Source organism: Miniopterus natalensis, chromosome 3 (genome assembly GCF_054644295.1).
Source record: "Miniopterus natalensis isolate mMinNat1 chromosome 3, mMinNat1.hap1, whole genome shotgun sequence".
In the NCBI taxonomy this organism is placed as follows: Eukaryota; Metazoa; Chordata; class Mammalia; order Chiroptera; family Miniopteridae; genus Miniopterus; species Miniopterus natalensis.
Genome location: NC_142083.1, coordinates 10,573,537 through 10,601,340, shown reverse-complemented (window position 1 = coordinate 10,601,340; position 27,804 = coordinate 10,573,537). Strand labels below are relative to the sequence as shown.

At 40.8% G+C, this 27,804-nt stretch overlaps 1 protein-coding gene and 1 non-coding gene across 3 annotated transcripts; one reads left to right on the top strand and one right to left on the bottom strand.

Moving 5' to 3' along the window:
- Window positions 1-133: 133 nt before the first annotated feature.
- C1QTNF3 (C1q and TNF related 3) lies at window positions 134-27,804 on the bottom strand. Of its 2 annotated transcripts, none has more exons than XM_016224408.2 (6): window positions 27,323-27,804; window positions 20,926-21,037; window positions 18,547-18,701; window positions 16,746-16,875; window positions 5,803-5,902; window positions 134-2,215 (listed from the first exon to the last, which is right to left on the bottom strand). In XM_016224408.2, exons 1-6 carry the CDS (start codon window positions 27,620-27,622, stop codon window positions 2,056-2,058), a joined length of 957 nt encoding a protein of 318 aa, XP_016079894.2. In that variant the 5' UTR covers window positions 27,623-27,804; the 3' UTR covers window positions 134-2,055. The 2 variants fall into 2 exon arrangements, with proteins under 2 accessions (XP_016079894.2, XP_016079898.2); XM_016224412.2 differs by having other exon boundaries at window positions 27,542-27,804.
- Window positions 17,715-17,820, top strand: LOC148093434 (U6 spliceosomal RNA). The gene has a single exon (XR_015714347.1). It is a non-coding gene; the product is annotated as a U6 spliceosomal RNA (small nuclear RNA).

The window sequence follows — 27,804 nt, the reverse complement described above, 5'->3', positions numbered from 1 at the left end:
CAACAACGGACTAACTGAAAAGTGAAGTCTTTGGTAGACAAGTGACCCAGCTCTGTGTCCACGTAATTGATTGTATGACTCTGCATGAAAGTATTTTAACTTTGTGTTAACAAATCATAGTGACTTACAACCGTATGACTATTCAACTTTATTAAGATCATTATAAAACAGCACATTTAACAAAGATGTGTTTATTATTCACATGATGCTTATTACTTTTTTCTAGCCTCAGTTTGATCTAAAGCCAAGGCCAACATCGTCCTCTGGGCACTTTACTTGTACTGTATGTTCTTTAGCTATGGAGTTCCTTAGACAGCATGCAACATCCAAATATCTATTGCCAGTGCACTTTTACGGGTATTTTTGACATTTGGTAATAGTAAACTTCAACCCCATGACCCCACTGGCTCTGGGGGGAGGGGGGAGGAATGGGGGACATATACAAAATCATGAAAATATTACCAGTGAAGCATATTTTAGCTAATATCCATTCACTTTTAAATAGCATTGCATGTGGATTCAGGAAGAGTTTACAAATATTTGCAAACAGAGAGAGAAGGATCACAGGCTGAACTGAGCATGAAATGCACTGTTAACTAATAGGGTGGTGCTAATTAATTTTCTCTGCTTCCAGCTATGGGCGGGGTGGGGGGGGGGTAATCAATACCAGTAAACCCATAATTTACAGGCCTCTGTGGAAATTAAATTGTAACAGAAAACAAATTAAGGGCTCACCACTTATTAGGGAATTCATTATATGATATTTGTCAGACAGCATCTCTCCAGTGCATTTTAAATATGTCAATATCAGGGTAAACACATATTCCAGTGATACTTCCTTTGCTTAGAATAAACCAGTTTTAGGTACTCTCTTTGAGTATTATCTTCAGATAGTATCTATGGTGCACTCTCATGAATATTGCTTTGGTGACTAATTTAATCCTTGGAGAATAGATTTTGAGGCAAGGGATAGGCAAAAGTCAAGTGGCACAGCTGCTCTGTGAATATTGGTTAAACACGGTAATTTAAAATATCATATCATTTTTATTTTAAGAAGGTTAAGAGATTTTATTGTATGTCTCCTAAGTGGAATGCCCTTATATTTTGTATCAATTAGTTTGACTGTGTATAACTGAGTCTGCAGCTCCTTCAACATGACTTGTCAGTGTGTATAAAGTTTATTAGGGCAATTTCCAAATCCAGAGAAAAGGTGATTCTGTCTGTACACTGTGGACCTAAACTTACCAGCAGGTCACCGTCAACAAAGATCTATTGTAATCTAAAAAATACAGTGGAAAAGAGTAAACCTAATTAACCAGATCTAGTCGACCCAATTCTGGATCATGAGAAAATTCTATTTAGAAAAATACAAACAATTATAAGTTAGGATTTACTTACAGTAGCATCCTTATTTAAAAAAATAATAATAATAATAAAAGGATGAGTTGATTATTTGTGGGCATTGTGAATACTTTTGTTATCTAAAAGCTATCAGGAATTACTAAAAAATATCTATACTATATTCATGAATGTTGACCCACTGGATCAAAGTGTTACTTCCCAGTCTAGGCTTTACAAATGTTTCTGGTACCTCGGTCCTGGCAAGTGCCCCTGTTCTTGCCCTGGCTCTATCTTAATCACTGCATCCTATTTGCTGAAAAGTTATAATGATGGACCCAGAACCTCAGGGGTTCCTGAAAGTTGCTATTAAATTAAAAACAGAGCCGCCAAAACTCTTCTCAAATGACCCCTCTGATGGGAACAGTTATTTCCAACCTGGGTCAGGAGGGGAATTCTCTTTTAGGTGCCTAGGGCAGAATGATAAAGGTGGTGCGTGTATTAGTCAAGGCTACTTGGGAAAACTGTTTTGTGTTTTCTTCTTCTGAGCCCCTGAGTCAACCCACATTATTGCTGTGTCTGTATTATTAGCAATGTAACTAACACATTTAAAAAAAAAATACAACATGTAGAGCCTCAACTCTAATATCCCTCAGATCATAACAATGCCAGCTTAGATCAAGTCTTCCCCATAGTGGAGCTGGTCTATTCATATATTTACTTAGTTTCAAAGAGCAGGAAGCCTGCAAATGTAGAGAATCGTTGGTGGTCCCCATGAAGAGCGCCATTGCCCATTCGCAGCCAAACCTCATCTCCTTTGGCCAGTTTCAGCACTGCATGGTTGCTGGATGTATCTGATTTCCCCTTGGTTTCATAGCTGAAAAGAAAAAAAGGTACCAACTACATAATCTTTGCAACGGACAGCCTGCTCTTTACCAAAATCCTCCCTCCCCTCCTCTCTCAGCTCTCATGCATTCAGGCATAATCCTGTGAGTAAGTTCTTTAAATGATACGTGAACAGAAATGCCATGTGTGCCACTTATCAAAATGACCAATGCAACTCTCACAAACACTCCTCTTTGATCCTTCCCCATTATGATTGTGTAAGGTGCTAATGACAATGACCAGGATGACCTTAGAAGTTGTTTGCTGAAGCCTGAGTTCTTGAAGACTATATAGAGGAAAACTCTCTGTCATCTGCCACAACCTGGAACAACCACTCTGGGCTGTTCCATGAGAAGAAAAGGAATTTCTACTATGTTCAAGCCTTTACACTGGGCCAATGTTACAGTAGTTTAGTCTACCCTAACTAATTCAGAATTTGGTACTAGAGAGAGGGCTGCCATAACCCAAACGAAATACAGATGCTCCTTGATTTACAATGAGATTATGTCCAAATCCATCATAATTTGACATACCATAAGTCAAACCATATTTAATACACCAAACCTACTGAACATCATAGTGTAGCCTAGCCTACTTTAAACATGTTCAAAACACTTACATTGGCCTACATTTGGGTAAAATCATCTAACACAATGAATACATTGTAGAGTATCTCTTATTTACCCTCATGATCATGTGACTGAGAGCTGTGGCTCCTGTCGCTGCCCAGCAGCATGAAATTTGAAGTATGGTTTCTACTGAATGCGTATGGCTTTCACACATTTGTAAAGCAGAAAAATTGTAAGTCGAATCCTTGTAAGTCAGGGACCATCTGTACGTTGCATTGACTCATGGCCAGGCAGAGAGGGGTAAAGAAATATTGTGGGCTTGAAACTGGAGACCCATGTTAAGCTGTGGCAAAACCTTTGAGAAAACATGTGATAACTTGGAAGGTAGGCCTAATGCCTACCAAGATTAACCATTAAGAAAGGAAGGAATTGAAAAAGCCAAAATATTCTTTGCTTCTTTTAGAAAGATGTTTCAAGCATAGGTGATCTCACACAAGAACTAACTTAACATGTTGGAGGTAGATAGAGAAAGCAGAAAGAGTCTAGAATGTTGGGGCCTAACAGGGTTGGAAAAGCCAAGTGCTTTATACCAGAAAGAACAGAGATATGCTGATACTGGCCTATTAAGACTTCTCATTCAGTCAAATAGACACACAGCCTGTGACAAAATCTGGTGGGTTAACAGTACTGTCTTTGTGGGACAGTCTCTTTAATAAACAGTGTTGTGAAGACTGGACAGCCACATGCAAATGAATGAAACTGGATCCCTATTTTATACCCTGTACAAAAATTAACTCGAAATGAATGAAAGACTTGAATGTAAGGCCTGAAACCATAAAACTAGAAGGAAACATAGGTGGTGAGCTCCTTGACATCAGTCTTGGAGATAATTTTTGGAATCTGAAGCCAAAAGCAAAGGCAACAGAAGCAAAAATAAACAAGTGGGACTGCATCAAACTAAAATGTTTCTGCACAGCAAGGAAAACCATCAACAAATGAAAAGACAGCCTACTAAGTGGGAGAAAATATTTGCAAATCATGTGTTTGATAAAGGGCTAATATCCAAAATATGTATTTAAAACTCATACAATTTAATAGCAAAAAGAAAAAACACACACAAACAATCTGATTAAAAATGGGAAGAGAATTTGAACAAACATTTTTCTAATGAAGACATACAGATGGCCAATGGGTACATGAAAAGATGCTCAACTTCATTAATTCATCAGATAAGAGAAAATCAAAACTACAATGAGATATCACCTCATACCCATTAGAATGGCTATTATCAAAAAGACAGGAAATAACAAGCACTGGCAAGGCTGAGCAGAAAAGGGAACCCTATTGTTTTTTAAGGTCTTCTAGTAGCCACTATTAAGTTGAGAGAGAAAGGTGTAATGACAAGAAATCAAGGAAATAACAAGCTGAAAAACTGTATCTGTCAATAAAATAACATCGAATGTGGTTCATTAACACATATAACTGACTGGTTGCAAAATAGATTAAAAAATCTGCTAAGTTCCTGAGAAAATGGTATTACCCCAAAAAGAATAAACCTGGCCTAAGAAGAGTTTGAGATGTTCAACTAAATTCTCTTAGCCTTTGAATTTGCACCAGCAGAAAGTGGGCTGTGAAAGTTGCCCAAGGAGAACCTATTCACCCTTTAGATGTGGCCATGGAGACAAATAAACAAGGAAGACCCTCCCAGAGGAGAGAATCAGGGGCCAAAGAGAAAAATAGCCTAGAGAAAGTCTTGAAGAAAAGGACTGCTCATCCTCTGAGATTCTGGGCTCTGGGCTGGATGCATGAACTGCAGTCTATGGTACTTCCCATGGGGGCAGAGATGGGGAGACATGTATTATAAGTCTGGAAAGAAGGGTCCAACGGATACTTGGTAGCCAGAGGGGCAGAGAAGGCCAGCTGTTCACCAGACTTCACGTCCCCTCTTCCATAGGAGCTACTGACATTTCTTTGCTGTCGTTGGTTGAGTGAAGTTAGGTGGGGGAAATGTGGCAAAGTTCTCTGAATAGAATGCCTGATGCATAGAAATTTCCACAAGCTTCTGACTGTGGCAAAGACCATTACCAGCAAGAATTTGGAAGTCCGTTTTATAGAAGTCAGAATGTCCACCAGACTGCATGTTCAACAACTGGGCAGAGCCCCACCTGTTCTCCCAACCTCACAGTCCCCTCCTCCTTCCTCTCTGCCTTGTACTTCCCCCAACACTGAACTGCTCAAGAACAGAGCTCTAGGATGTCTGAGCCACTCTATGCTGCATCTCTCTGTTGCAGCACCTTCTCCTACCTGACTCATCTTTTTCTCTTTTGGCATCTCAAATGCATCCTCCTACTGGAGGCCCAGCTCCAGAAGAAAACATGGCAATCCTCACAAGTCATCAAAAGGGAAATGACAGCCCCAAAGTTTTCCATAGGTAACGTACCACCAACTCAATTATGGGGAAGATGTTTGCTCTCCGCCTCTTTCCCACACCCTAAACTTACATCAGAGCCAGTTGAAATATTTCTTTTTAAAATAAAATTTCCCCCCAAAGAGCCCTAGTGCCAGGTTGCTTAGTAAATATCAGAGCAACAGCATAGCCAAAAGAGAAGAACCTACTCCCAACTCTCAATTCACCCACCAGCCCACAGGGATGGTAGACAGGGCCGTCTAAGGGGCTAAACTCCAAGCAGAGGGGGTGGGAGAGTAAGACGGCAGGAGAAAAGGAGAGGGAAGGAAAGAAATAATGAGTTAAGAAAAGAATACAAATTATTAGTTATGGAGAGTGTTGCTAGTAATTAGCTCAAGGCCTCTTAAGCTGTTTATGCTCAAGTTCATCAGGTTTATTTCTTCCCAGTTAGTAATAATCTGGCTATATACTGGTGTATGGGAGCTCTCAGTGATGGCAGGGGCCACGCCAGGCTTTATTGATTCCTGTATGGCACCCTGGCGTTGGCCATCCTTTGAGCAAATAGTGGTGTGGATGTTACCTGTGGTAGAGAAGACCACCCACCTGTACATGCTGAAGACTGTGTTGCCGTTGTGCATGAGGTACACATACACTTCCTCAACGTCCTCGTGCTTCATCATGCTGAAGGTGAAGAAATACACACCTGAAAAAGGCAGGCATTTAGTCACATTGATATTAATAAGTGGTACATTGAGGACCATGAGACAGCAGGGAGATACGCCACATGACTTTGCAATTCTTTTGTTGATATTCTGTGTGGTATGTAGATTTCTCTCGGCCCTTATTTGTATTAGTGCCCCTTTATCTGCTCTTACCTTCAAACTGCTTTACATTTTTTTGAGATTTTCTCAATGTGTATAGTGCGTGTCCCTAATAATATTACAAACTCTTTAAAGGAAAGAGTTGGCCTCATTTTGGCTGCATCTAACTCCCTCCTTGTGTCCATGACCAAGTGTTTAAGGCAAAATCCCTGCTGTTCCTACGTACAGATTAACTATTATCAATAAGCACCTCAGGACTCACATGGACAAGGTACAGAGCCCTGCATGATAAACACATGGCCCTCTGTGGCCCAGCAAAATAAGCCAGTGTAACAAACAGCACAGTGAATGAGGACATGTGCCACAGATTTATACAAAGGTAAGAAATACTGTAGCATAGATAAATGTTCATCAGCTCTAAAGAAATACTTCAAATAATAAGTTACATAGAAGAAAACATAGGTACCAAACTTAAGGACCTTGGTAGTACAGAACATTTTATGAACTTGACCCCAAAGGCAAGGGAAGGAAAGGCAAAAATAAATGAATGGAACTATATCAAACTAAAAAGCTTCTGCACAGCAAAAGAAATTGACAGCAAGACAAGCAGGCAGCCAACCAGATGGGAGATGATATTTGCAAACAGTAGCTTCTACAAAGGTTTAGTTTCCAAAATATATAAAGAACTCATTCAACTCAATACCAAACAACCAACCCAATCAAAAAGTGGGCAGGGGACCTGAACAGACACCTCTCCCAAGAAGACATACGAACAGCCAATAGATATATGAAAAGATGTTCAATCTCACTAGCAATTAGAGAAATGCAAATCAAAACTACAATGAAACACCACCTCATACCTGTTAGAAGGGCTATTATCAAGACAAGCAATAACAAGTGTTGGAGAGGTTGTGGAGAAAAGGGAACCCTCATTCATTGCTGGTGGGAATGTAGACTGGCACAGCCACTATGGAAAGCACTCTGGCGATTCCTCAATAAATTAGGAGTAGAGCTACCATACGACCCAGCAATCCCTCTCCTGGGTATATACCCGAAAACTTGAAAACGTGTATTTGCAAAGATATATGCACCCCTGTGTTCATTGCAGTTCTATTCACAATGGCCAAGACATGGAAACAACCAAAGTGTCCTAAGAGAGGACTGGATAAAGAAGATGTGGGATGTGTACACAGTGGAATACTACTCAGCCATGAGAAAGGATGAGATATTGCCATTTGCAACAACATGGGTGGACCTTAAAAATATTATGTTGGATGAAATAAGTCAGTCAGAAAAAGCTGAGAACCATATGATTTCACTCACATGTGGGATTAAAACTGAAAATCATAGACACAGACAGCAGTGTGGTGGAGGAGGGCGGGGTGGTGGTGTGAAGGGGGTCTTAATATATGGTGATGGGAGAAGATATGACTTTGGGTGGTGGGCACATAGAGCAATATACAGATCTTGTAACACAGAAACCCACACCTGAAACCTAAATGTTCATATTAACCATTGTTACCCCAATAAATTTAATAAAGTGTTACTTTAAAAAAGAAATAAAATAAAGAAGTAATTCCAATAATTTTTTATGTTAGACATTGTAAGTAGGTGAAATTATGTACAATAAACAGAAAGATGCAACTTTGCCTCAGCAGCATAACCTTACTACCAAAAATATGAATCCTCCTCATTTGAAAAAGGCCAACATATTTTATTTTATTTTATTTTATTTATTTTTTAAAATCTTTATTGTTGAAAATATTACAGATGTCCATTTTTTACCCCCATTGATTCCCTCCACCCCACGTCCATCCTACCCCCAGGCCTTCCCCATACCAATGTCTGTGTCCATGGGTTATGCATATAAACATGTAAGTTCTTTGATTAATCTCTCCCCACCCACTCCCCCATCCTCACCTTCCCTCTGAGATCCCTCAGTCTGTTCCATGCTTTTATGTCTCTGGATCCATTTTTTTCATCAGTTTATTTTGTTTATTATATTCCACATATAAGTGAGATCATGTGGTACTTGTCTTTCTCTGACTGGCTTATTTTCCTTTGCATAATACTTTCCAGTTCCCTCCATGCTGTGCCAAAGGATAAGAGACCCTTCTTTTTATAGCTGCAGAGTATTCCATGGTGTAAATGTGCCACAGCTTTTTTATCCACTCATCTACTGATGGGCACTTGGGCTGTTTCCAGATCTTAGCTATTGTGAATTGTGCTGCTATGAACATAGAGGTCCATAAGTTCTTTCTGATTGGTGTTTCCGGGTTTCTTAGGATATATTCTTAGAAATGGGGTCACTGGGCCAAATGGCAGGTCAATTTTTAATCTTTTGAGGAAACTGCATACTGCTTTCCATAGTGGCTGCCCCAGTCTGCATTCCCACCAGCAGTGCACTAGGTGCCCTTTTCTCCACACCCTCACCAGCACATGTCCTTCATTGATTTGTTGATGGTAGCCATTCTGACAGGTGTGAAGTGATACCTCATTGTGGTTTTAATTTGCATCTCTGATGATTAGTGACGTTGAGCATTTTTTCATATGTCTCTTGGCCATCTGTATGTCCTCTTTGGAGCGGTGTCTATTTAGGTCATTTACCCATTTTTAAATTGGATTGTTTGTCTTTCTTTTGTTAAGTTGTATGAGTTCCTTATATATTTTGGATATTAACCTTTTATCAGATGTGTCATTGGAAATATGTTCTCCCATACAGTGGGCTCCCTTTTCATTTTGTTGATTGTTTCTTTTGCTGTGCAGAAGCTTTTTATTTTGACACAGTCCCATTTGTTTATTTTTTTTCTTTGTTTCTCTTGTTCTAGGAGATGTATCAGCAAACATAGTGCTATGAGAGATGCCTGAGATTTTGCTGCCTATGTTTTCTTCTAGGATTTTTCTGGTTTCACATCTTACATTTAAGTCTTTCAACCATTTTGAGTTTATTTTTGTGTATCATGTAAGTTGGTGGTCTAGTTTCATTTTTTCACAAGTACTTGTCCAATTTGCTCAACATCATATATTGAAGAGACTGTCTTTACTCCATTGTAAAGAGAGTCAATTTCTGAGTTCCCTGTTCTGTTCCACTGATTTATATGTCTGTTCTTGTGCCAGTACTAGGCTGTTTTGATTATAGTGGCTTTGTAGTATAACTTGATATCTGGTATTGTGATCCCTCTAACTTTGTTCCTCTTTCTCAAGATTGCCATGGCTATTTGGGGTCTTTTTTGGTTCCATATAAATTTCGAAGTGTTTGTTCTAGATCTGTGAAACATGCTGTTGGTATTTTAATAGAGATTGCATTGAATTTATAGATTGCTTTGGGTAGTATGGACATTTTAATGATGTTAATTCTTCCAATCCATGAACACGGTATATTCTTCCACTTGTTTATATCTTCCTCTATTTCTTTTTTCAGTGTCCTATAGTTTTCTGAGTACAGGTCTTTCACATCTTTGGTTAAGTTTATTCCTAGGTAGCTTATTTTTTTAGTTGCAATGGTAAATGGGATTTTTTTTTTCTTTTTTTAGTTTCTCTTTCTGAGAGTACATTATTGGTATATAAAAATGCCATCGATTTCTGGGTGTGAATTTTTTATCCTGCTACCTTGCTGAATTCATTTATTAAATCTAGTAGGTTTTTGGTGGAGTCTTTAGGATTTTCTAAGTACAATATCATGTCATCTGCAAATAATGACAGTTCTACTTCCTCCTTTCCAATTTGGATGCCTTTTATATTTTCTTGTCTGATTGCTGTGGCTAGGACGTCTAATACTATGTTGAATAAAAGTGGTGAAACTGGATACCCCTGTCTTGTTCCTGTTCTTAAGGGAAATGGTTTTAGTTTTTGCCCATGAGTATGATGTTGGCTGTAGGTTTGTCATATATGGCCTTTACTGTGTTGAGGTATGATCCCTCTATTCCCACTTTGCTGAGAGTTTTTATAAAAAATGGGTGTTGGATTGTATCAAATGCTTTTTCTGTATCTATTGATATGATCATGGGATTTTTATCTTTCAGTTTGTTTATGTGATGTATCACTTTTATTGATTTGCAAATATGGTACCAGCCTTGCATCCCTGGAATAAATTCCACTTGGTCATGGTGTGTGATCTTTTTAATATATTGCTGGATCCGATTTGCTAATATTTTGTTGAGGATTTTAGCATCTATGTTCATCAGGGATATTGGCCTATAATTCTCGTTCTTTGTAGTGTCTTTATCTGGTGTTGGAATTAGACTAATGCTGGCCTTGTAAAAAAAGCTTGGAAGTGTTCCTTCCTCTTGGATTTTTTGAAATAGGAGAATAGGTGTTAGTTCTTCTTTGAATGTTTGGTAAAACTCCCCTGTGAAGCCATCTGGGCCAGGGCTTTTGTGTGCTGGGAGCCCTTTGATTACTGCTTCAACTTCATCAGAAATTAACAGCCTATTCAAGTTTTCTGACTCTTCCTGATTGAGTTTTAGAAGGTTGTATTTTCCTAGGAATTTGTCCATTTCATCCAGGTTGCCCAATTTGGTAGAGTATAGTTGTTCATAGTATTTTCTTACAATCCTTTGTATTTTTGTTGAGTCAGTTGTTATTTCACCTCTTTCATTTCTGATTTTGTTTATTTGGGTCCTCTCTCTTTGTTTCTTGATGAGTCTGGCTAAAGGTTCATCAATCTTGTTTATCTTTTCAAAGAACCAGCTCTAGGCTTCATTGATCTTTTGTATTTTTTTTTAGTCTCTATGTCATTTATTTCTGCTCTGATTTTTATTATTTCCTTCCTTCTACTTACTCTGGGCTTTTCTTGTTGTTCTCTTTCTAAGTTTTTAAGTTGTAGGGTTAGAGAATCTATTAGAAGTTTTTCTTGTTTTTTGAGGTAGGCCTGTAGTGCTATCAACTTCCCTCTCAGGTCTGCTTTCATTGTGTCCCATAGATTTGGAGTTGTTGTGTGTTCATTTTCATTTGTTTCCAGGAAGTTTTTATTTCTTTCTTGATCTCTTGGTAACTCACTCATTGTTTAAAAGCATGCTTTTTAGCCTCCATGTGTTTGAATGTTTTTTAGTGTTTTTATTGTAGTTGATTTCTAATTTCATGCCATTGTGGTCCAAGAAGATGCTTGAAATGATTTCAATCTTCTTGAACTTGTAGAGACTTGTTTTGTTTCCTAACATGTGGTCTATCTTTGAGAATGTCCCATGTGCACTTGAGAGGAATGTATATTCTGCAGCTTTGGGGTGGGATGTTCTGTAAATGCCAATTAAGCCCATTTGAACTAGTGTGTCATTTAGGGTCACTGTTTCCTTGTTGATTTTTTGTCTGGAAGATCTATCCAGTAAAGTCAGTGGGGTGTTAAATTCCCCTAGTATGACTGAATTGCTGTCAATCTCTCCCTTAAAGTCCTCTAGAAGTTTTTAAATAAATTTGTGCTCCTATATTGGGTGCATATATGTTTATCAGGGGTATAGCCTCTTGTTGGATTGATCCCTTTAGTATTATGTATTGACCTTTCTTATCTTTCTTTATGGTCTTCATTTTGAAGTCTCTTTTGTCCGATATGAGTATTGTTACCCCAGTTTTTTTTTCATTTCCAATTGCATGGAAAAATTTTTCCCATCCCTTCACTCTCATCCTGTATGAGTCCTTTGTTCTGAGGTGGGTCTCTTGTAGACAGCATATATGTGGGTCATGCTTTCTTATCCATTCAGCCACCCTATATCTTTTTATTGGGGCATTTAATCCATTTACATTTAAGGTTATTCTTGATAGATACTTATCTATTGCCATTTTAATTCTTTATACCTATGTTTCTCATTCTCTTTATTTCTACTTCTAATTACAGCAGTCCCTTTAACATTTCCTGTAATGCTGGTTTGGTGGTAATTAACTCCTTTAGCCTTTTTTTTGGTCTGGTAAGCTCTTTATTTCATGATTTCTCTTGAATGATAATTTTGCTGGATAGAGTAGTCTTGGTTTCAGATCCTTGTTTTTCATTACCTTGAATACTTCATGCCATTCCCTCTGGCCTGTCGAGTTTCTGATGAGAAGTCAACTGACAGCCTTATGGGGGCGCCTTTGTAGGTAACAGATTCCTTTTCTCTAGCTTCCTTTAAGATTCTCTCTTTGTCTTGAATTCTTGGCATTTTAATTATATGTTTGGGTGTGGGCCTCTTTGGATTCTTCTTGCTTGGGATTCTCTGTGCCTCTTGAATTTGTGTGACTTTTTCCTTGACCAGGTTTAGGGAAGTTTTCTTCCATTATTTCTTCAAACAGGTTCTCTAACCCTTGCTTACTTTCAACTTCCTCTGGCACTCCTATAATGTGAATGTTATGTTTCATGTTGTCCCACAGCTCCCTTAGACTGTCCCTGTTTAATTGTTTTTTTTTCTTTTTGAGTCTCTGATTAATTTTTTTCTACCCTGTCTTCTAATTTGCTGATCCGATCCTCACCTTTCTCTAATCTGCTGTTTATTTCTTCCAAGGTATTATTTATTTCTGCTATGTCATTCTTCATTTCCTTCATAGTTTCCATATCTTTTTTCATGCTGTTGAGCATCCTTGTGATCAGTATTCTGAACTCTGTATCTGGCAGATTGCTTATCTCCATTTCATTTAGCCCTTTTTCTGGAGACATCTTTTGTTCTTTCATTTGGGGCTTGTTTTTTGGTGTCCCCATTTTGGCTGCCTATTTGGATTTGGCTCTTTGTATTAGGTAGGTCTACTAGGACTCTCAGTCTTTTTGGAGGGTCTCTAGTGCAGGCCAATGTCAGATGCAGTTTGTGACTAGCCCTGAGAACCCTGTTTGGAGCTATCAACAACCCTCAGCTTGAGGTCTCCCCTGCTGGGGCTGGGTGCGTTTGGACAGGAGCAAGATGCACACCAAAACCTGCTTTTCTAAGGCCTGGGGCCAGAAGCAGTTCAGGCAAAGACTCAAAGCACCCTGAGGTCTGCCTCTGGCTGCAGGCTGATTAATCTGATTCTCTTAATGAGCCTCAGGCTATAGAAACTCCTAGGGCAAGAGGCTTTCCAGCAGGGTGGGTCAATTGCTGCCCCCGTCAGGCAAAAGCAGCAAAATGTCTGCCTGAGAAAGATATCCTCCACAGTCTGGGGGAATGACTCAGCCCAGGAATCTGGAGGGGTGCCCTCTGATCTCTATCTCCAGAGCCTACACAACCCCAGATTCTCCTTACACAGCTCTAGTCCACCCTGCCCTCCCTTTGCTGGAGCCCAAGGTGAGTGGCTGCACATGAAACTGTGTGTTGGCCCTTTACGAGGGTGCCTGCATTTCCAGCTGTCTCTCCCTGGCAGACAGAAACCCTGCTGCTTTTCACAGCCAGATGGTATGTGGGCACTTTTCTCAGTTCTGGTGCTCTGGGCTGGGAAGCCCAGCCTGGAGTTTAGGCCCCAGAGTCCTCAGTGGGAACCCCCACAGCTGAGCTATCCGTCTTGACCTTCAGCTGCTGCCTGTGGGGCCCAGCCAGCCCTCTTGCACCTCCACACTTCCTACCAGTCTCTGTGTGGTCTCCACTTTTCCTCCTTGGTTATGGGGGTGCTCTCCAGCTCGTCTTCAGTTGCAGTAGATTATTCAGGGTGGCTTTTTAATATTTTAGTTGTCATTCCAGTTTGGTCCTGGGAGAGCGTCAGTGTAGCTTCCACTCGTCTGCCACCATCTTTAAGCCGGACAACATATTTTAAAAGATACGAGTTTTCTTGTAAGATTTTAGGGCTCCTAATTGAAAGCAACTTAATGTAACCTGATACATTCAAAATGCCAGTGTAGACAGACAATACCTTTACTGGATGATTAAGAAGAATCCAATAATAGAGAGATGAGAGAAAAGGAAAATCTCAGCCCCAAAGGATCTTGGATTTGAGAGTGCATTTTGGAAAGATGAATGAATATCAATCATCAAGCTCTTATTGATTTCAGTGCTACGTTTTTCAACTAATGGCCTCATCTCAGTTTGTTTGAGCTGCTATAATAAAATACCACAGACTGAGTAGCTTATAAACAATAGAAATTTATTTCTCATAGTCTAGAGGTTGGGAGTCTGAAACCACAGTGCTGGCATAGTCAGATGACAGCCCTCTTCCAAGTCACAGACTTCTGGTTGTAACCTCTTATGGCAGAAGGGGCTAGGGAGCTCTGCAGGGCCTCTTTTCTAAAGGCACTAATTCTATTCATGGACTACTCACATCCCAAAGGCCCTACCTCCTAATACCATCAATTTGGGCATTAGGTTCTCAATGTATGAATCTTGGAGGGATACAAACATTCAGGCCATAGCAGGCTCTGTAAGAGAAAAACTCAGAAACATCTACAAAAAGCACTGCACAGTTTTATGCTCTTTTCCAAAGGTGCAAGCAAGTAAGATAGAAGTTATGCAGGTACTATGCTGGTCCACCTGCTTCTGAGTCAAGTTGACAAATATAGAAGTATGATTATGCTTCATTTAGTGCCAGGCTTGCATACTCAGTGCGCTAGGAATAAAGGAAATAGTATAAAAACTAATCATGTTCATTCATATGCCTAGATAGTCCATAGATGAAAAGTAAAGACAGAAAAATTAAAGGACTCAAAGAAAGTAATGTATATGTGTTCAGTGTTTTACATTTTAAAAAACTTACTAGACACACACACAAACAGCAATTTTCAATGCCTCAAAAAGATAAAGCTGGAATCAAAGGACAGGAAAATATATTTGTTTGCATTGAAAAAAAAAAGATGACTACTAGAATAAATAGATTGCAGAAGCATTTTAGAAAGAGCAGACTAAGAAACCAGATGGTGAATAATAAAATTCCTAGAGTCAGAAATACAAAAGTGAGTATATATTATCTCCACACATGGTGTTTCCTCAGAGAACACACTTGTCCTGTGGTTTTGGGTTCTTTGTGTTACTGTAATTGCCAAAATCAACCTTATTTGCCTCTTCACTCCCGAAGATGAAAAGTATAAAATGGTTATTTTGCAATCTATTGAATGAGGTTAAAAGTAAAGTGGGAATTAAATGATAGTTGCTATTATCAGAATTACATCCAGCCCAAAAGAGTTCTAAAAAAACTACTAACTCCTTGAGATTCAATTACAAAGCCATTGAAAACAATGGAACCATTGACTGAGCATTATCTAGGCATTTCTACAAACTGTGGCATAGATAGTGCTTAACAAAATAGTTACGGGAAAATTATAATATAAACCTTCAGAGCAGAAAAATCACAAAAGAAATTTTAAAGCAGATTGAAGCATGATGAACGATTGCTCTATCACTTCAAGATATGGCAGTTCAGTTCTGACTTTAGCTGGGTGGAAGAATAAATTAAGGCACACATTAAAAGCATTTGCAACAAATCTAATGTGGTCTCTGCAGCCATCAGAATTTTCCTTCTGGATACCATACAGAGAAACAAAAAGAATTGAAAAAAGACACCTAAAAATATCCATTTCCTGCAAAACCAAGAGATTAAAAAAATCCCACCAAAACAGCACACACAATAAACTTAAAATACTTGTCAAATATCACTGATAGCAGGCAGAGTCACATGGAGGGGACAGCGGGGTGGGGCAGGGAGTTTTGAGGAGGCTGCGTAGCAGCAGATCTCAAATGGTGCCAAGAAAAACACACTCCCTGATGGAGAAGGGCCACTCTGGAGTACAGATGCTGAAGAGAAGCCCCCTGTGAGCAGGGCTGAGATGAAGCAAAAGTTATAAATAAAGTACAGAAGGTGTGGAAGGCAGTCCTGCAGCGGCAGATCTCAGGGCCTGCCAGCAAAAATAAGAAGTGGCACGTGCGAGGCTGGTTTTAGAAGCCTTCCTAGACCCAGCACAGTCTGGGGAGGCCGAGGAAGGGTGACCACACAGGAAGATACACAGAGGGGTCAAAACCCCCCCAAACACTGAGTGCCCTGATAGCAGGGCAGGGAGCCCCTGAGTTACCGAGCCTGGGAGCTGCTGCGGCCACCCTCCTCACCGAGAAGGAGCTGCTTACAGGGAGTGGGCCTGGGAAAGCCCGGCTCCTTCAACCATCAGTTAATTTTACAAGCTAGAAAAGCACAGCAAATATTACCAATAGGTGAAGAATACTCACCAAGAGGGAACGTTATGTGGTAGATGGAAAACCGTAACCAACTATCCCATCGTGAGTTTCAAATATATTAGTGAAAAAAATATCTCTCTGAAGAAACAATATGGAACAGAATGCAAGAACTCATGGTAGAAATGTCCAGAGAGAGGGGAAACTAAAACCTGCAACATCATGACTAATGTAAGACATAAAAAAATTTTTTTTAAAGCAGCATAGAAACAAGACAAGAAATTGGAAGAAGCAAAAAGAAGGCACAATTAAGAACATGAGGGAGAGAAATAGAAAAAGAAACATGACATGAAAATAAAGAGCACCCAAAGATTACAGAAAATAAGAGACACAGAAGGCAAAGAAAAGTTAAAAACAAAGCAAACAAGGCATGGTTGGAATCCTTAAAGAAGTTAGCCAGTGGTGTGCTAGGGTGCACTGGGAGGGGGCCGGGTCTGGAGAGAATCCCCCTACAGGGGAGTATTTTATCACTGACATTGTTTAGAACTGCTGGCTTGTGATGATAATAAAAATCTAACTGACTTTTCATTGGTTTCATTATAGTTTTAAAATATTCTGCAGACAATGTACCCCTTCTTGCCAGATTTCTTAACACAAGTCAGACACTAAGGATTAATTCAATCATTCATTCATTTTTACATCTCACCTGATACCGGGGCACCAAATCTTCCAGTCATGACATCAAAGAAGTTGCCGATGTTGGTCTCAACGCTGCTGAAGATGATCCCGCTGTTCTGATTGCTGAAGTGAGTCGCCAGGGAAGCCATGAATGCAATCTAAAGAAAGAGTTGGAGGCTAATTGACAGACAATTTATTTTAAAGAAGTAGGTTTTTATACAAATAAGTTTATTTCAGCTCTATTTGTAACAGCAAGATGGGAAAGCACTTAAACATTAATCTATGGAGAATGAATTAAAGAAATCATGGTAATTCTAACATTTTTATGCTATGTAGCCATAAAAATGATCATAACAGTACTAACAGTGTGTTTCAAGGAAGGTTAGAACTTAAAGTGCTGTTTGAAATGTTCAAATTCTATTATCAAATCACACTGGGAAAATTTGGGTGAAATCTTACATCAGCATATTAAACATCTGAGAAGCCCTTAGCCAGGGTGTAACCACTTACAAGTTTAGAGTTGGCTTTGAGCATATTTATCATTCATCTTATTAGGTACCCTTTAACCTGGCCAAGTGGCATCTGCCTCCTTTTCTTTGTAAATTTATACTGACACATGGCTCCCAGGTTGCTAAAATTATTGAGCAGCATTCATTAAAAAGTTACAAAACCACAAAAGCAGTTAGAGTAATACACAGGACCTCTTAGTTTATAAAGCCCAGAAAAATGATGGAATTCATCTCTAGTCAAACAACCACTATTTATGCCCAAATGAAAGGCAAAGTTTTCCCCCATTGATCTTCCAGACAAGAGTTGCTTTATATTCTAGTTCTTTAAAAATATCTCATATTACAGTATGTTCCCTCAATTACTTTATTTTAACCACAAGTTGCTGTTTCAGGAAGACATACCAGCTGAAAAAAACTTTAATAAAAAATTTTAACTTTCAATCTTCAAATTGGAAGACTCAGTTTAAAAAATATTAGCCAAGTGCTTGCTTCAGCAGTGCATATAGTAAAAACAAATTTAGAATGATACAGAGAAGATTAGCATGGCCTGGAGGCAAGGGTGACATGCAAATTAGTGAAGCATTCCATTAAAAAAAAATTAGACCAAAAAAAAAAATTAATCCAGATTTAATAATTTTCTTGGTAACCTAACTTTATATTTTCAAGTTTTAGAGGTTATTGGCAACAAAAATTTTGAAGATCATCTAAAAGAGAAAAAAAACAGATAAATGGGTACTTGAGCTTGGGATAAAATGTCCAATTATAACATCATAAATGGATTTAAAAACTTTAAGATAAAATAAATATGATCCAGTCTGAAAAGCTGTAGGTAGATAACTCAAAATTAAATGTCTCCAGTGACAAAGATACTAATAAGAAACATTTAAATAAAAACTGTGCCATAAAATCAGAGTTGATAGAAAGCAATATTTGTATATTAATGTGTAATTTAAATATGTAAGTGTAACAAAATAAATAAATAAATGGAACGTTCAAGTGTCTACTTATAGTATTTTATGTATCCAGAAGTTTATGTATTTAAGTGGCCAAAACCCTTTTTACCTGGCACATCTCCTCCTTCGGAAACGGGAGAGGAGCTGATCGGGGCTTGCTGTGCGCCTGGCGTGCGAGGGTGCTGAGTGCGCCCTTCAAACGCCCCTGTCCCCCCTGAGGGCGGCGCGGAGCACCCCGGCGCCCCGTGCTGGAGGCGGGCACCCTCGGGCGCGCCCCCGCGCCCGGCCCGGAGCCCTGGGCCCTCTGACGCCTGCCCTGCGCCCGCACAGCCCAGAAGCCGCCTGGCGCACGCCGAGCGCGGTTTACCTGCAGTTCCGGCGGGATCCCCGGGTAGCCCTTTTCTCCTTTGGGGCCATGCTGTCCCCGCTCCCCTCGCGGCCCCAGGTCGCCCTTGTCTCCTTTCTCACCCTTGGCCCCTTCATGACCAGTGGCTCCGTTATTGCCGTTGTTTCCATGGTTTCCTTAAACAGCCAGACAGGTCCCATGAGAAAGCCGCGTCGCTCACACTCACCATCTATTTCTATACAACTCCCCCCCCAAATGTACAAACTTAATTGTAAAAGGGGGCCGTTGGAAACAATCCCAGATACAGCCGTGGAGCACCATCAGTGGGGTCTCCTTTAGATGGGACCCCAAAAACAGCCTTGGATACCCCTAAGGCCACAGAGCCTGTTTTTCTCATAGAGCAGGAGTTAGATGAAAAACCGTGTGGAAGGGTGGTGATCAGAGCATCCTTCACAACAGCAAAGATGAGAAACCACCTAAATGTCCACCAGGGCTGGAGGGGCTCACTTTAAAAAGAAATGATAGCATCGAGAAATGATGGTATATAGTCATAAAAAAGAACGATGAATGAAAATATTTAATGACATTAATAACGTTATATTTTAGATTAAAAGGTTATAAATCAATAGAGAGAGCATGATAGTACATGTGCATGTGGATATATATCATGCATATGTGTGTGTGTGTGTTATATCCGAAGGGGGGAAAAAGACTGGAACAAATTACATTAAAAAAATATTTACAGTGATTTTTTTTTCTCTAAATGGACGGGACATGAGTCAGGTTTGTGTCATTCTACATATTTTTCTGGGGCTTTTTTTTTTTTGAAGCTTTTTTGTAGAAACAAAGGACACATACTACTTTTATTACTGGGAGGAAAGTAAAATTACTAATAAAAAATTAGAATAATTTTGCCCTGGCTGGTGCGGCTCAGCCCTTTGAGAGTCGTCCGTGCACTAAGAGGTTGGATTCCTGGTCAGGGCACATGCCCAGGGCACGGCCGGATCCCCAGTAGGGGGCATGCAGGAGGCAGCAGCTGACTGATATTCTCTGTCTCCCTCTCCCAGCCTCTCTCTCTTAAAATCAATAAAAACATATATATTCTTAAAAATTAGGATAATTTTAAAAGCAAGAATTAGATAACAATTTCAGCTCTTCGTTTTATTTTGCCACTATGGAACAATCTCTATACCTCTTTTCTTTTTATATTTGTTGAATTGCAGGCCCTTTTGCTGTTTACTCTGCCTGCTACCTTTGGTCAGGTATCAGCAGGTTTGTAATCCTTCCAGATGGATGAACTTTGAATGTGTTTACAGGTTAGTGAGCCAATGACAAAACTGTTCCTGACAGGAACATTTAGATAAGGCCAGCCTGTCCCGTCCCCTCAGAAGAGTTTCCACCTGAGAAGATTTGAGAAGGGTCTGAACATCTCCCACCTCTAACCACTGCACCTGCTGCCTGCTGCCCTTGGCGGTCAATGACATTGATTCCCAGCCAGGAATCACAGGTTAAAGTCTAAGGAGGCATTTTTTCATTTTAAATTTGGTTACATTCGAGAAGCCACTCAATCAAAGTTTAAAAATTAAACCCCATTTGATGAAGATTAGCATCAATGGGGTAGATCAGGGAAGAGCAAGAGGACTTTTGCCAAACCCTGAGAAAAGGTCCAACCCCCAGAGACTGACCTGGAGAGAAGGAAGACAATTAAACCCCAGATGGATCTGTAAGTTCCCGGATAGAGGGCACCTGGGCTAACCTTTCCTTGGCTGGCCCAGGAAACTAGCAAGTCATCCAAACCCCACACGCCTGGGACGCCACTCAGCAGAGTAGGGATGGCGGAATGGAGGGTCTAGAGGGGCTCAGTGGATCTCTACAGCATTCCCCGTGCCACCACATGTGCAGGAGAGAGAAAAATGCTCCCATGAGCCCAAGAGGGGCATAAAAGTCAACTGAGATACAGCTGAACGTGAGAGGCCAGGGGAAGGGAAATTGACCTGAACTGAGAACCTGACAAAAGGATGGGGAGCTCAGTGAGTGGCACCATGGAGATGCCTGTAACCCAGACCAGTAAACTCGCCTCTCCTTCACACCCTCACTTCATAAATGCCCTGAACGTTAGAGATAGTGTACCACACTGGCAGAGACGCTGAAACAAGAGTATGTCCCCATTACGACCAGGTAGCTCCATACTCCATGCTTCTGATGGCATGGATAATGAATATTAAAGAGATTATACTGTTCCACCTAAACTGTCTCTGTAAACTCTGTTTACCCAACTCCCTTCTGGATTTTCCATGTATACACTATGGATGATACACAAGCGGTCTCAGATTATTTGGGTTCGCCCCTGCCTCCTATTTTGGCACAGTCTGCAATTGGGCGTGCACAGGGCATCCTTACCCGGAATGCCAGGGGGGCCAGGAGGTCCAGGAGGTCCTTGGTAGCCTCGGAAGCTGTAATCTCCATGGCAACACTTGCTGCAGTCTGGGGGCAGTCCTCCAGGGGATGGAGACTTTAAAAAGATACGAAGAGAAGCTTCAGAGCAGGGTAATTAGGACTTTTAAATTTCCTCCAGCCTTGTTCCCTAGGTAAGTTTAACTGCAAACAACCCACAATAACATCAGAAAAGACAGCGTGGGGTGGGGATGGCAGTCGCCAAGGAGTCAGGGGTAGCTAAGGGGAACCAAAGATCAAAAGGAAAAGGAAACAAGAGAATCAGCAGAAAAACATACTTTTTGGAAAGGAGTGTGCGTGGGGGTGGGGGCCTGGGCAGCATTCCTGAGAAGGACATTTTTGCTGCTACAGATGACAGCAAAAGAGGAAAGTCCAGAAACATCCCCTTCCTTGCCAACTGCCGGGAGCCTCAGGTGTAGCTAGATTGAGTAGATGACCCTCAAATGAGAATTACCAACTTTTTACTGAACCTGTATAAGATAACTGTTAATACTCTTTTTTTTCATGGTTTATGTAAATGTTATACTAGATGCCAAATACAGAAGTATGAGGCAGAAGCAAAACTCAGGTCATAACAGTTCACAGGATAGAAATGCTCCAGAGTGGCTTTTTTTCTCTGGAAAAAGACTTGACTGTCTTTCATTTATTGGCCTTTCTCCTTTTGGCAAAAAAAAAAACACAAAACAAAAAAACTTGGCCTCAACTCAAATCCCATGGTTATGGCATTGGCCCATCCCCAGTGGTCAAGGAGACAACGCTGATACTGAGACTTCCTAGGAATTAGCCTTCCTAGCTCTGTGAGACCACACTGTCTGACCAAAAGGTTGGTCATCAATTCATACTTTGGATTAATTTATGACCAAAAGGGGGAACTGTACTTGAAGGGGAGGAGCATTCTATGGAAAGTAACCTCACAAAGTGATTTGATCATAAATTCCTAACTGGGCAGGTCATGTGGGTAGTCACCCCCCAGGCCTAAAACCTCTTTATTGAAAGGTTTTAAGCCAGTTCTGTCCATTGTTCTTGTGCATCTAGATTAACACACCTTCGAAATACCAGAAATAATATCCCTTGAAGGAGACATTAACTCTCAAGGAAGCACATAATCTTGTTAACTATCCTATAATCCAGTCCCCACCTTGCTTTTTCCAGTTTTCCTTATGTCCCCTCCTTCATTTCAGATGCATAAAAGAAGCTGCAAATCTGTTAATCTCTGGGCCGTTTAATCTTGGTCCCTGGCATTGTCATCAGTTTGCCTCAAATAAACTCATAAAAATCCTCAAAAAACCCCACAGAGTTATCAACTTTACACATAGTTATTAAGACTATATTCATGATATTGGGTTAAGAGTTCTTATAAATTCTCAATTGTAACTCTAGCTTTTCACACACAGCCACAGCACACTTAAATTACCTTAGGAAATCAAGGAAATTAAGTATTCATTAGTCCAATAAATTTTCATGAAATATCTCATTCTAAGCTTGGTTTCACTTGAGAAGCCACTCAAAAGTATTTTTAAAAAATTTAACTTTGGTTGATGAATATTAATATCAATGGCAGTAAGTCAGAGTTGTTTATCTTGAAACAACTTTAACTTTCTCTTAATAAATACTTAATATGATGTTCTGTTTTGTATTCCACTTCAAAATTTAAAGTAATTATATTGTTTGAACAAATATTTAATGAATACTAAATATATTCAAATATGGCACTGAGTTAAATGCTTATTGCCTGGCCAGGTGTGGTTCCGTGGTTGAGCAGTGACCTAGGATCCAGGAGATGGTGGTTCAATTCTGGGTCAGGGCACATGCCCGGGTTGTAGACTCGATCCTCATTTGGGGCCCTGCAGGAGGCAGCCGATCAATGACTCTCTCATCATTGATGTTTCTCTCTCCCTCTCCCTTCCTCTCTCTGAAATCAATAAAGATATATTTAAAAAAATAAATAAATAAATAAAATAAAGATAAATTTCTAAAATTTGTGCTTTCATTTCAAAGAGCTAGAGATCTAGGGCAAGTTGACTGGCAGAAGAGTTAGAGTGGCTTATAAAATTTGGAGTCTCGCCTAAATTGGCAACTTGCCTTTTAATTATATAATACAACATACTTGTGGAAACTTTCCTAGACACCAATTGTAATTCAGTGGTTTCTTGAAAACAGCATACTGTTGCTAAGGGATTCATTAAAAATAAAAAAGGAGGGAGGGAATGAGAAAAGAAGAGAGAGGGAGAAAGGGAGGGAGAGACAGAGGGAGGAAGAAAGACAGTAAAATTTACATTTTCTCTATCATTAGAAATTCAAGCAGAAAAGTGAATCAAGGCTTCACATTGCTGTACAGTTAGACATCACTTTTTCCTAAAGGTTTCCACCAAGCTATTCTGGGAAAATGCAGAACAGCCTGTGTAGTCCAGGCATAGTGCTGCAACAGCTCAGAGCCCAAGTCTTGAGTAATCAGGAGCTACGATTTTGAGCTAACTCTTAGTCCAGTCTTCAGTGGACCAGACCCAACTATGGACAGATATGAGAATTCATGAAAACCTTTTATAAAACTGGTGGAGAAAGATAAAATCAGCAAAAGTAATTGATCTGAGATGAGGGCTTTCAGACACTTGAAAAGTCAGACACCACAGCACTGCCCCACCTTCTAACCCAAAGATGCAATCTGAGAAGTAAGTATTCCGTAATTTCCTAGTATGCTCTTGCTAAGTGAAAATACAGCTCTTAAGCTCCAAGAAATCCAGTGCCAATAATGGATTTTAGAGAGGAAGGGAGTGGAAGGAGGTAATATCCTCACATGGAACCATTTGTTTAAGAATAGACTTGGAATACTGAGATGTTAAGGATGTCAGAAAGATAACTGGACTGGAACCTGAACTTCCATCTCAATTCCATGTGACTTTTCCCCAGACATATTTTGTCTTGTCTACTAAATTAGAAGATTAAGATGGTCATGCATTTTTTTTCCAGCTCTAAGATGCAAACAAAGATACTAAAGTATTTTCCAAAACCTAAAATAATGACTTAGAAAGACTTTGTTTTTAAAGTCTAGTATCTAGGCAAGAGAAATTAAGTCCAGGAGATGGAGTTGCTCAGTACCAGAGCTAACTAGAACTGGGGTGCATGCCCAAGCTACTTGGGGTACTTGGAGAGCATAGAGCTGCCACCAAAACAGGGAGGGTCTTCTGGTTACTACTAGTTGGGCACCTCCTGAGAACCCTGCTACAACATTTCACCACATGTTCCTCCTTCTGGCCTGGCTTTTGAAGTTCAGTCAAATGGAGCAATGTTTGTGAGGCTTTTGATGGACTCTTAGAATAAGATGGACAGAATATGTTAGTTAAGACACTTTCTCCTATGTAAGGGAGAATTAGGTAGTTACCGTATATCACCCTCTGAAGTCTATCAACCCTTTCCCCCAAATTAGGTCAAATTTGAACACCAAGGACATGCAAATTGCAATATGGGAGGAAGGTGTCTATAAGACAAGTTCTGTCCATTTCGTAGATGGAGGCCTAGGAGCAGCTACTCAGAATTCAACTCTACCATTAGTAAGTAACTTCTAGGAAAGGGAGTCTATAGCTCCTTCTTTAACCTCAGTAAGAGGGAAGAGAAAGAAGGAGAGGGGAAGTAGGGAGAGAGAGAGAGAGAGAGAGATGTCCAGAACGAGAAGGGGAGACCAATAAAGGTGAATGATGAAGAGCTGCAGAGAAGAAAACTCCAGGAACTGTGAGTCCGGGTCTGCTCACCCCCATTTCTGCACACACCAATCCATCATGGGCCCTATGGGCAGAGTCATCTTTCTAGAGCCCAAACATGATCACCTCACTGTCCTGCTGTGAACAAACAAGCAAAACTCTTGCTGGCAAAGTAAGATCTAAGCTCCTTAAGGGGCCAGCAGCATCCTCCAGCCTGGCCCTGAAACCATCCCATGTCTTCCTTCCACCTTGTCCATGGAGAGCCATCCTCTTGTCTCATCTTTGAGATCCAGCTCAGTGTCCGCCACCACTCTGACACTTTTTCCCCATTTGCTTTTTGTGCATTGACTTGGTCACATGGTATTTAGTTGTCTGTTCATTTGTTCCTATTAGAACCCTTCAGAACTGATCAGAAATAGGAGCTTGGGCATATTTATGCCCATCCTAAAGCTTGGCACCCAGGAGAAGCACAGGAAATGACTGGTGAAAGAATGAATGAGGAGAAGGGAGAATTAAAATAAAAGAAGAGGGGAGGGGGAAGTGGGGTGCAGAGGAAGAACACAGTTCAATCCTAAATTCATTGTGGACTCCATATCCATTGGCAGAAGAGTTGTTTTGAAAATGTCTAGAATATCAATGACTGAACCTCCTCAGCATCTTCTGTTAGGGGTTTGTTTGGAAATACTTTAGGAAACCAGGGGTGTTTTAAAGCTTCCTGACTTCAAAAACAGCCTGAAAGTGGCTTCTTGCCTGCTCCTCTGATGTCAGCATACTAGATGCCTAGGGGGACTACAAGTGGGGTGGAGTGGAAACTAATTTGGATTTCAGTGTCTGATGTCAGCATACTAGATGCCTAGGGGGACTAGAAGGTGGGGTGGAGTGGAAATTAATTTGGATTTCAGTGGCCTGCTGGGTGTTGGTTGCCAAGAAATAATGACTGATGACAGTCCACATCTGCTTTCTGCTGCTGCCAGGGGCTCACACTGCCAGGAAGGATCCAGCAAAGATCCCATCCACTGAAATAGAAAGTCCAGATCAAGGCTTGGACAAAGTGAAAATATCTCCACCACTATGGAAAACACAACTTAGCATCAATCACCCTTTAGCCAAAAGATTGTCAGATGAAAGGACAATCTCTAAAAGTGGCTTTCAAAAAGAGATTGTACTTAAAGGTTATCATTTCTTCTGTGGCTCCTTAAAGAAGCAATTTTTTTTTTTTTAAATCCTCCCCTGAGGATATTTTTCCATTGATTTTTCAGAGAGAGTAGGAGGGAGGGAGGGAGGGAGGGAGGGAGGGAGGGAGGAAGAGAAACATCTATGTGAAAGAGATACACCTTCAGGTTGCCTTCCGCACGTGCCGTGACGGAGGCCAGGGATGAAACCCGCAACCCAGGTACGTGCCTTTGACCGGAATTGAACCCACGACCCTTTGGGCCTCAGGCCGATGCTCTAACCACTGAGCAACATCAGCCAGGGCAAGAAGCAATTTTTTCTTGACACAGCCCCACAGAATTGTGTGGGTAGAAGTCCCAGGTTAGTCCCAGATCTACAGATGATTCTATGTGTGATCTCGGTCTGATCAGATAACCAGTCTCAGTGGAAACTTCTCCATGTGGTAGAAGATTTCAACAGCATGTGCCTTTTTGCGGCCTATTTAAATGCATCAAAGTGGTTAACTCTTGTACTAAAACCTATTTGTTCAAAGACCGTATAATTCAAAGGAGCTCTCCTTGCCCTTTCATCTGATTTCAGCATGTTGATACTTAGAAAGTAAATCAATACCTGTTTCTTCCTTATATTGTTCACCTGAAACCGATATAATGTTGTGTGTCAATTATGCCTCAATTTAATTAAAAAAAAAATACTTTTTAAAGACATTTAAAAATCTGTTTCTTCCTGTTCTTAATGTTTAAAATTGAGTTCCACCAATTTGCCATTCACTACACTGAAAATTAACTCACTCCCATACTACCCTAAAAGAGTTAAAAATGTTCCCTTATTGCTGAGCTTATACTCAGAGAAATTAACCACGTCCTCTGTGATTATCAGGCATTAAATCACACAATAAGGTTTACGTTTTAAATATACAGTCTTTTCGTTGGTTTGAACTCTTTGATCCCTTTTAAAACAGGCTGAACATAGAAACGTAGCAACCTAGAATGCTATAAGTCAGATCAACAAGCCTGGCATAAAGCATCACAGAAAACTCTCAGATCAAAGTGAAAAACCTCAAAGGGCAGCTTCTCCCTGCTGGCAAGGATTCAGAACGTGCACCTCGCTTATGATCTGCAACTGGTCACGGACGGCCAGCGGGTGATCTGCATAGGTCAGTGTCCTCCTTTCCACACCAATGGAAGAGAGAAACCAAGTCACAGCCGAGCAGGGAGCTGAGGGCCCCTGCTGTCCTTCCTGATGGGGCGCCACTGCACCCTCTCTCTATCCCAGCACATCCCAGCCACCTCTGCCGATTTTCTAACAGAGACCCACAGTCCCCCTCACAGCACAGAGCAACCCAGAAAGAGACCCACACGCAGCTCAGCAAACGTCTCAGAAACACCCATCCTCAGAATCACAGCTGAAGCGAAGCGCAGGCACAGCCACACCCACGAAGCACTCACAGTACATCCTTAGAAGAGAACTCTGAGTACCTGGCCCCAGAACTCGGTGATCTGGGCTAGGTCATCTACCTCGGGGTGCGGTAGCTCATCTGGTCTCAGGGATTTTAGGTCTGCAGAAGTGTTATTATCCACAGTCCCCGTTTTAGGATGGCTCCGCTCTCTCACTTTCTCCCTCCTGGAGCCACTATGGACGGTCTGCTGGTGGCTTTGCACTATCCTCGCCACCACTTTATTAGCTCTTCCGCTCACCTCCATGTATTCATCTTGACACAGGCAAAATGGGAGGAAAAGCAAAGCCAGCAGGTGCCAACAGATGAGCTGCCCCGGCATGATTCTCAGCAGAGCCACGGAGCCTCCTGGAGAAGACGGCCCGGGCTCCAGGCGCCGTGGTCTCCTCGGGCAAGTGCCAGGGCTGGAGACGAGCGCTGCAGCCGGCGTGGTGGTTTTATACTTCGGTGTGTAATAAATAAGGCTGCAGGCCTGCCAGAGGGGAAGCTGAACAGCCCATTCAT

What these genes read in the sequence shown, in the direction of transcription:
- C1QTNF3 (XM_016224408.2), bottom strand. Translation starts at nt 27,622, where the DNA reads ATGCCGGGGCAGCTCATCTGTTGGCACCTGCTGGCTTTGCTTTTCCTC. An exon ending in TCACCGAGTTCTGGGGCCAG is followed by an intron (nt 21,038 to 27,322) that starts GTACTCAGAGTT and finishes ATCTTTTTAAAG; the next exon opens with TCTCCATCCCCTGGAGGACT. An exon ending in GGATCCCGCCGGAACTGCAG is followed by an intron (nt 16,876 to 18,546) that starts GTAAACCGCGCT and finishes CTCTTTCTTTAG; the next exon opens with ATTGCATTCATGGCTTCCCT.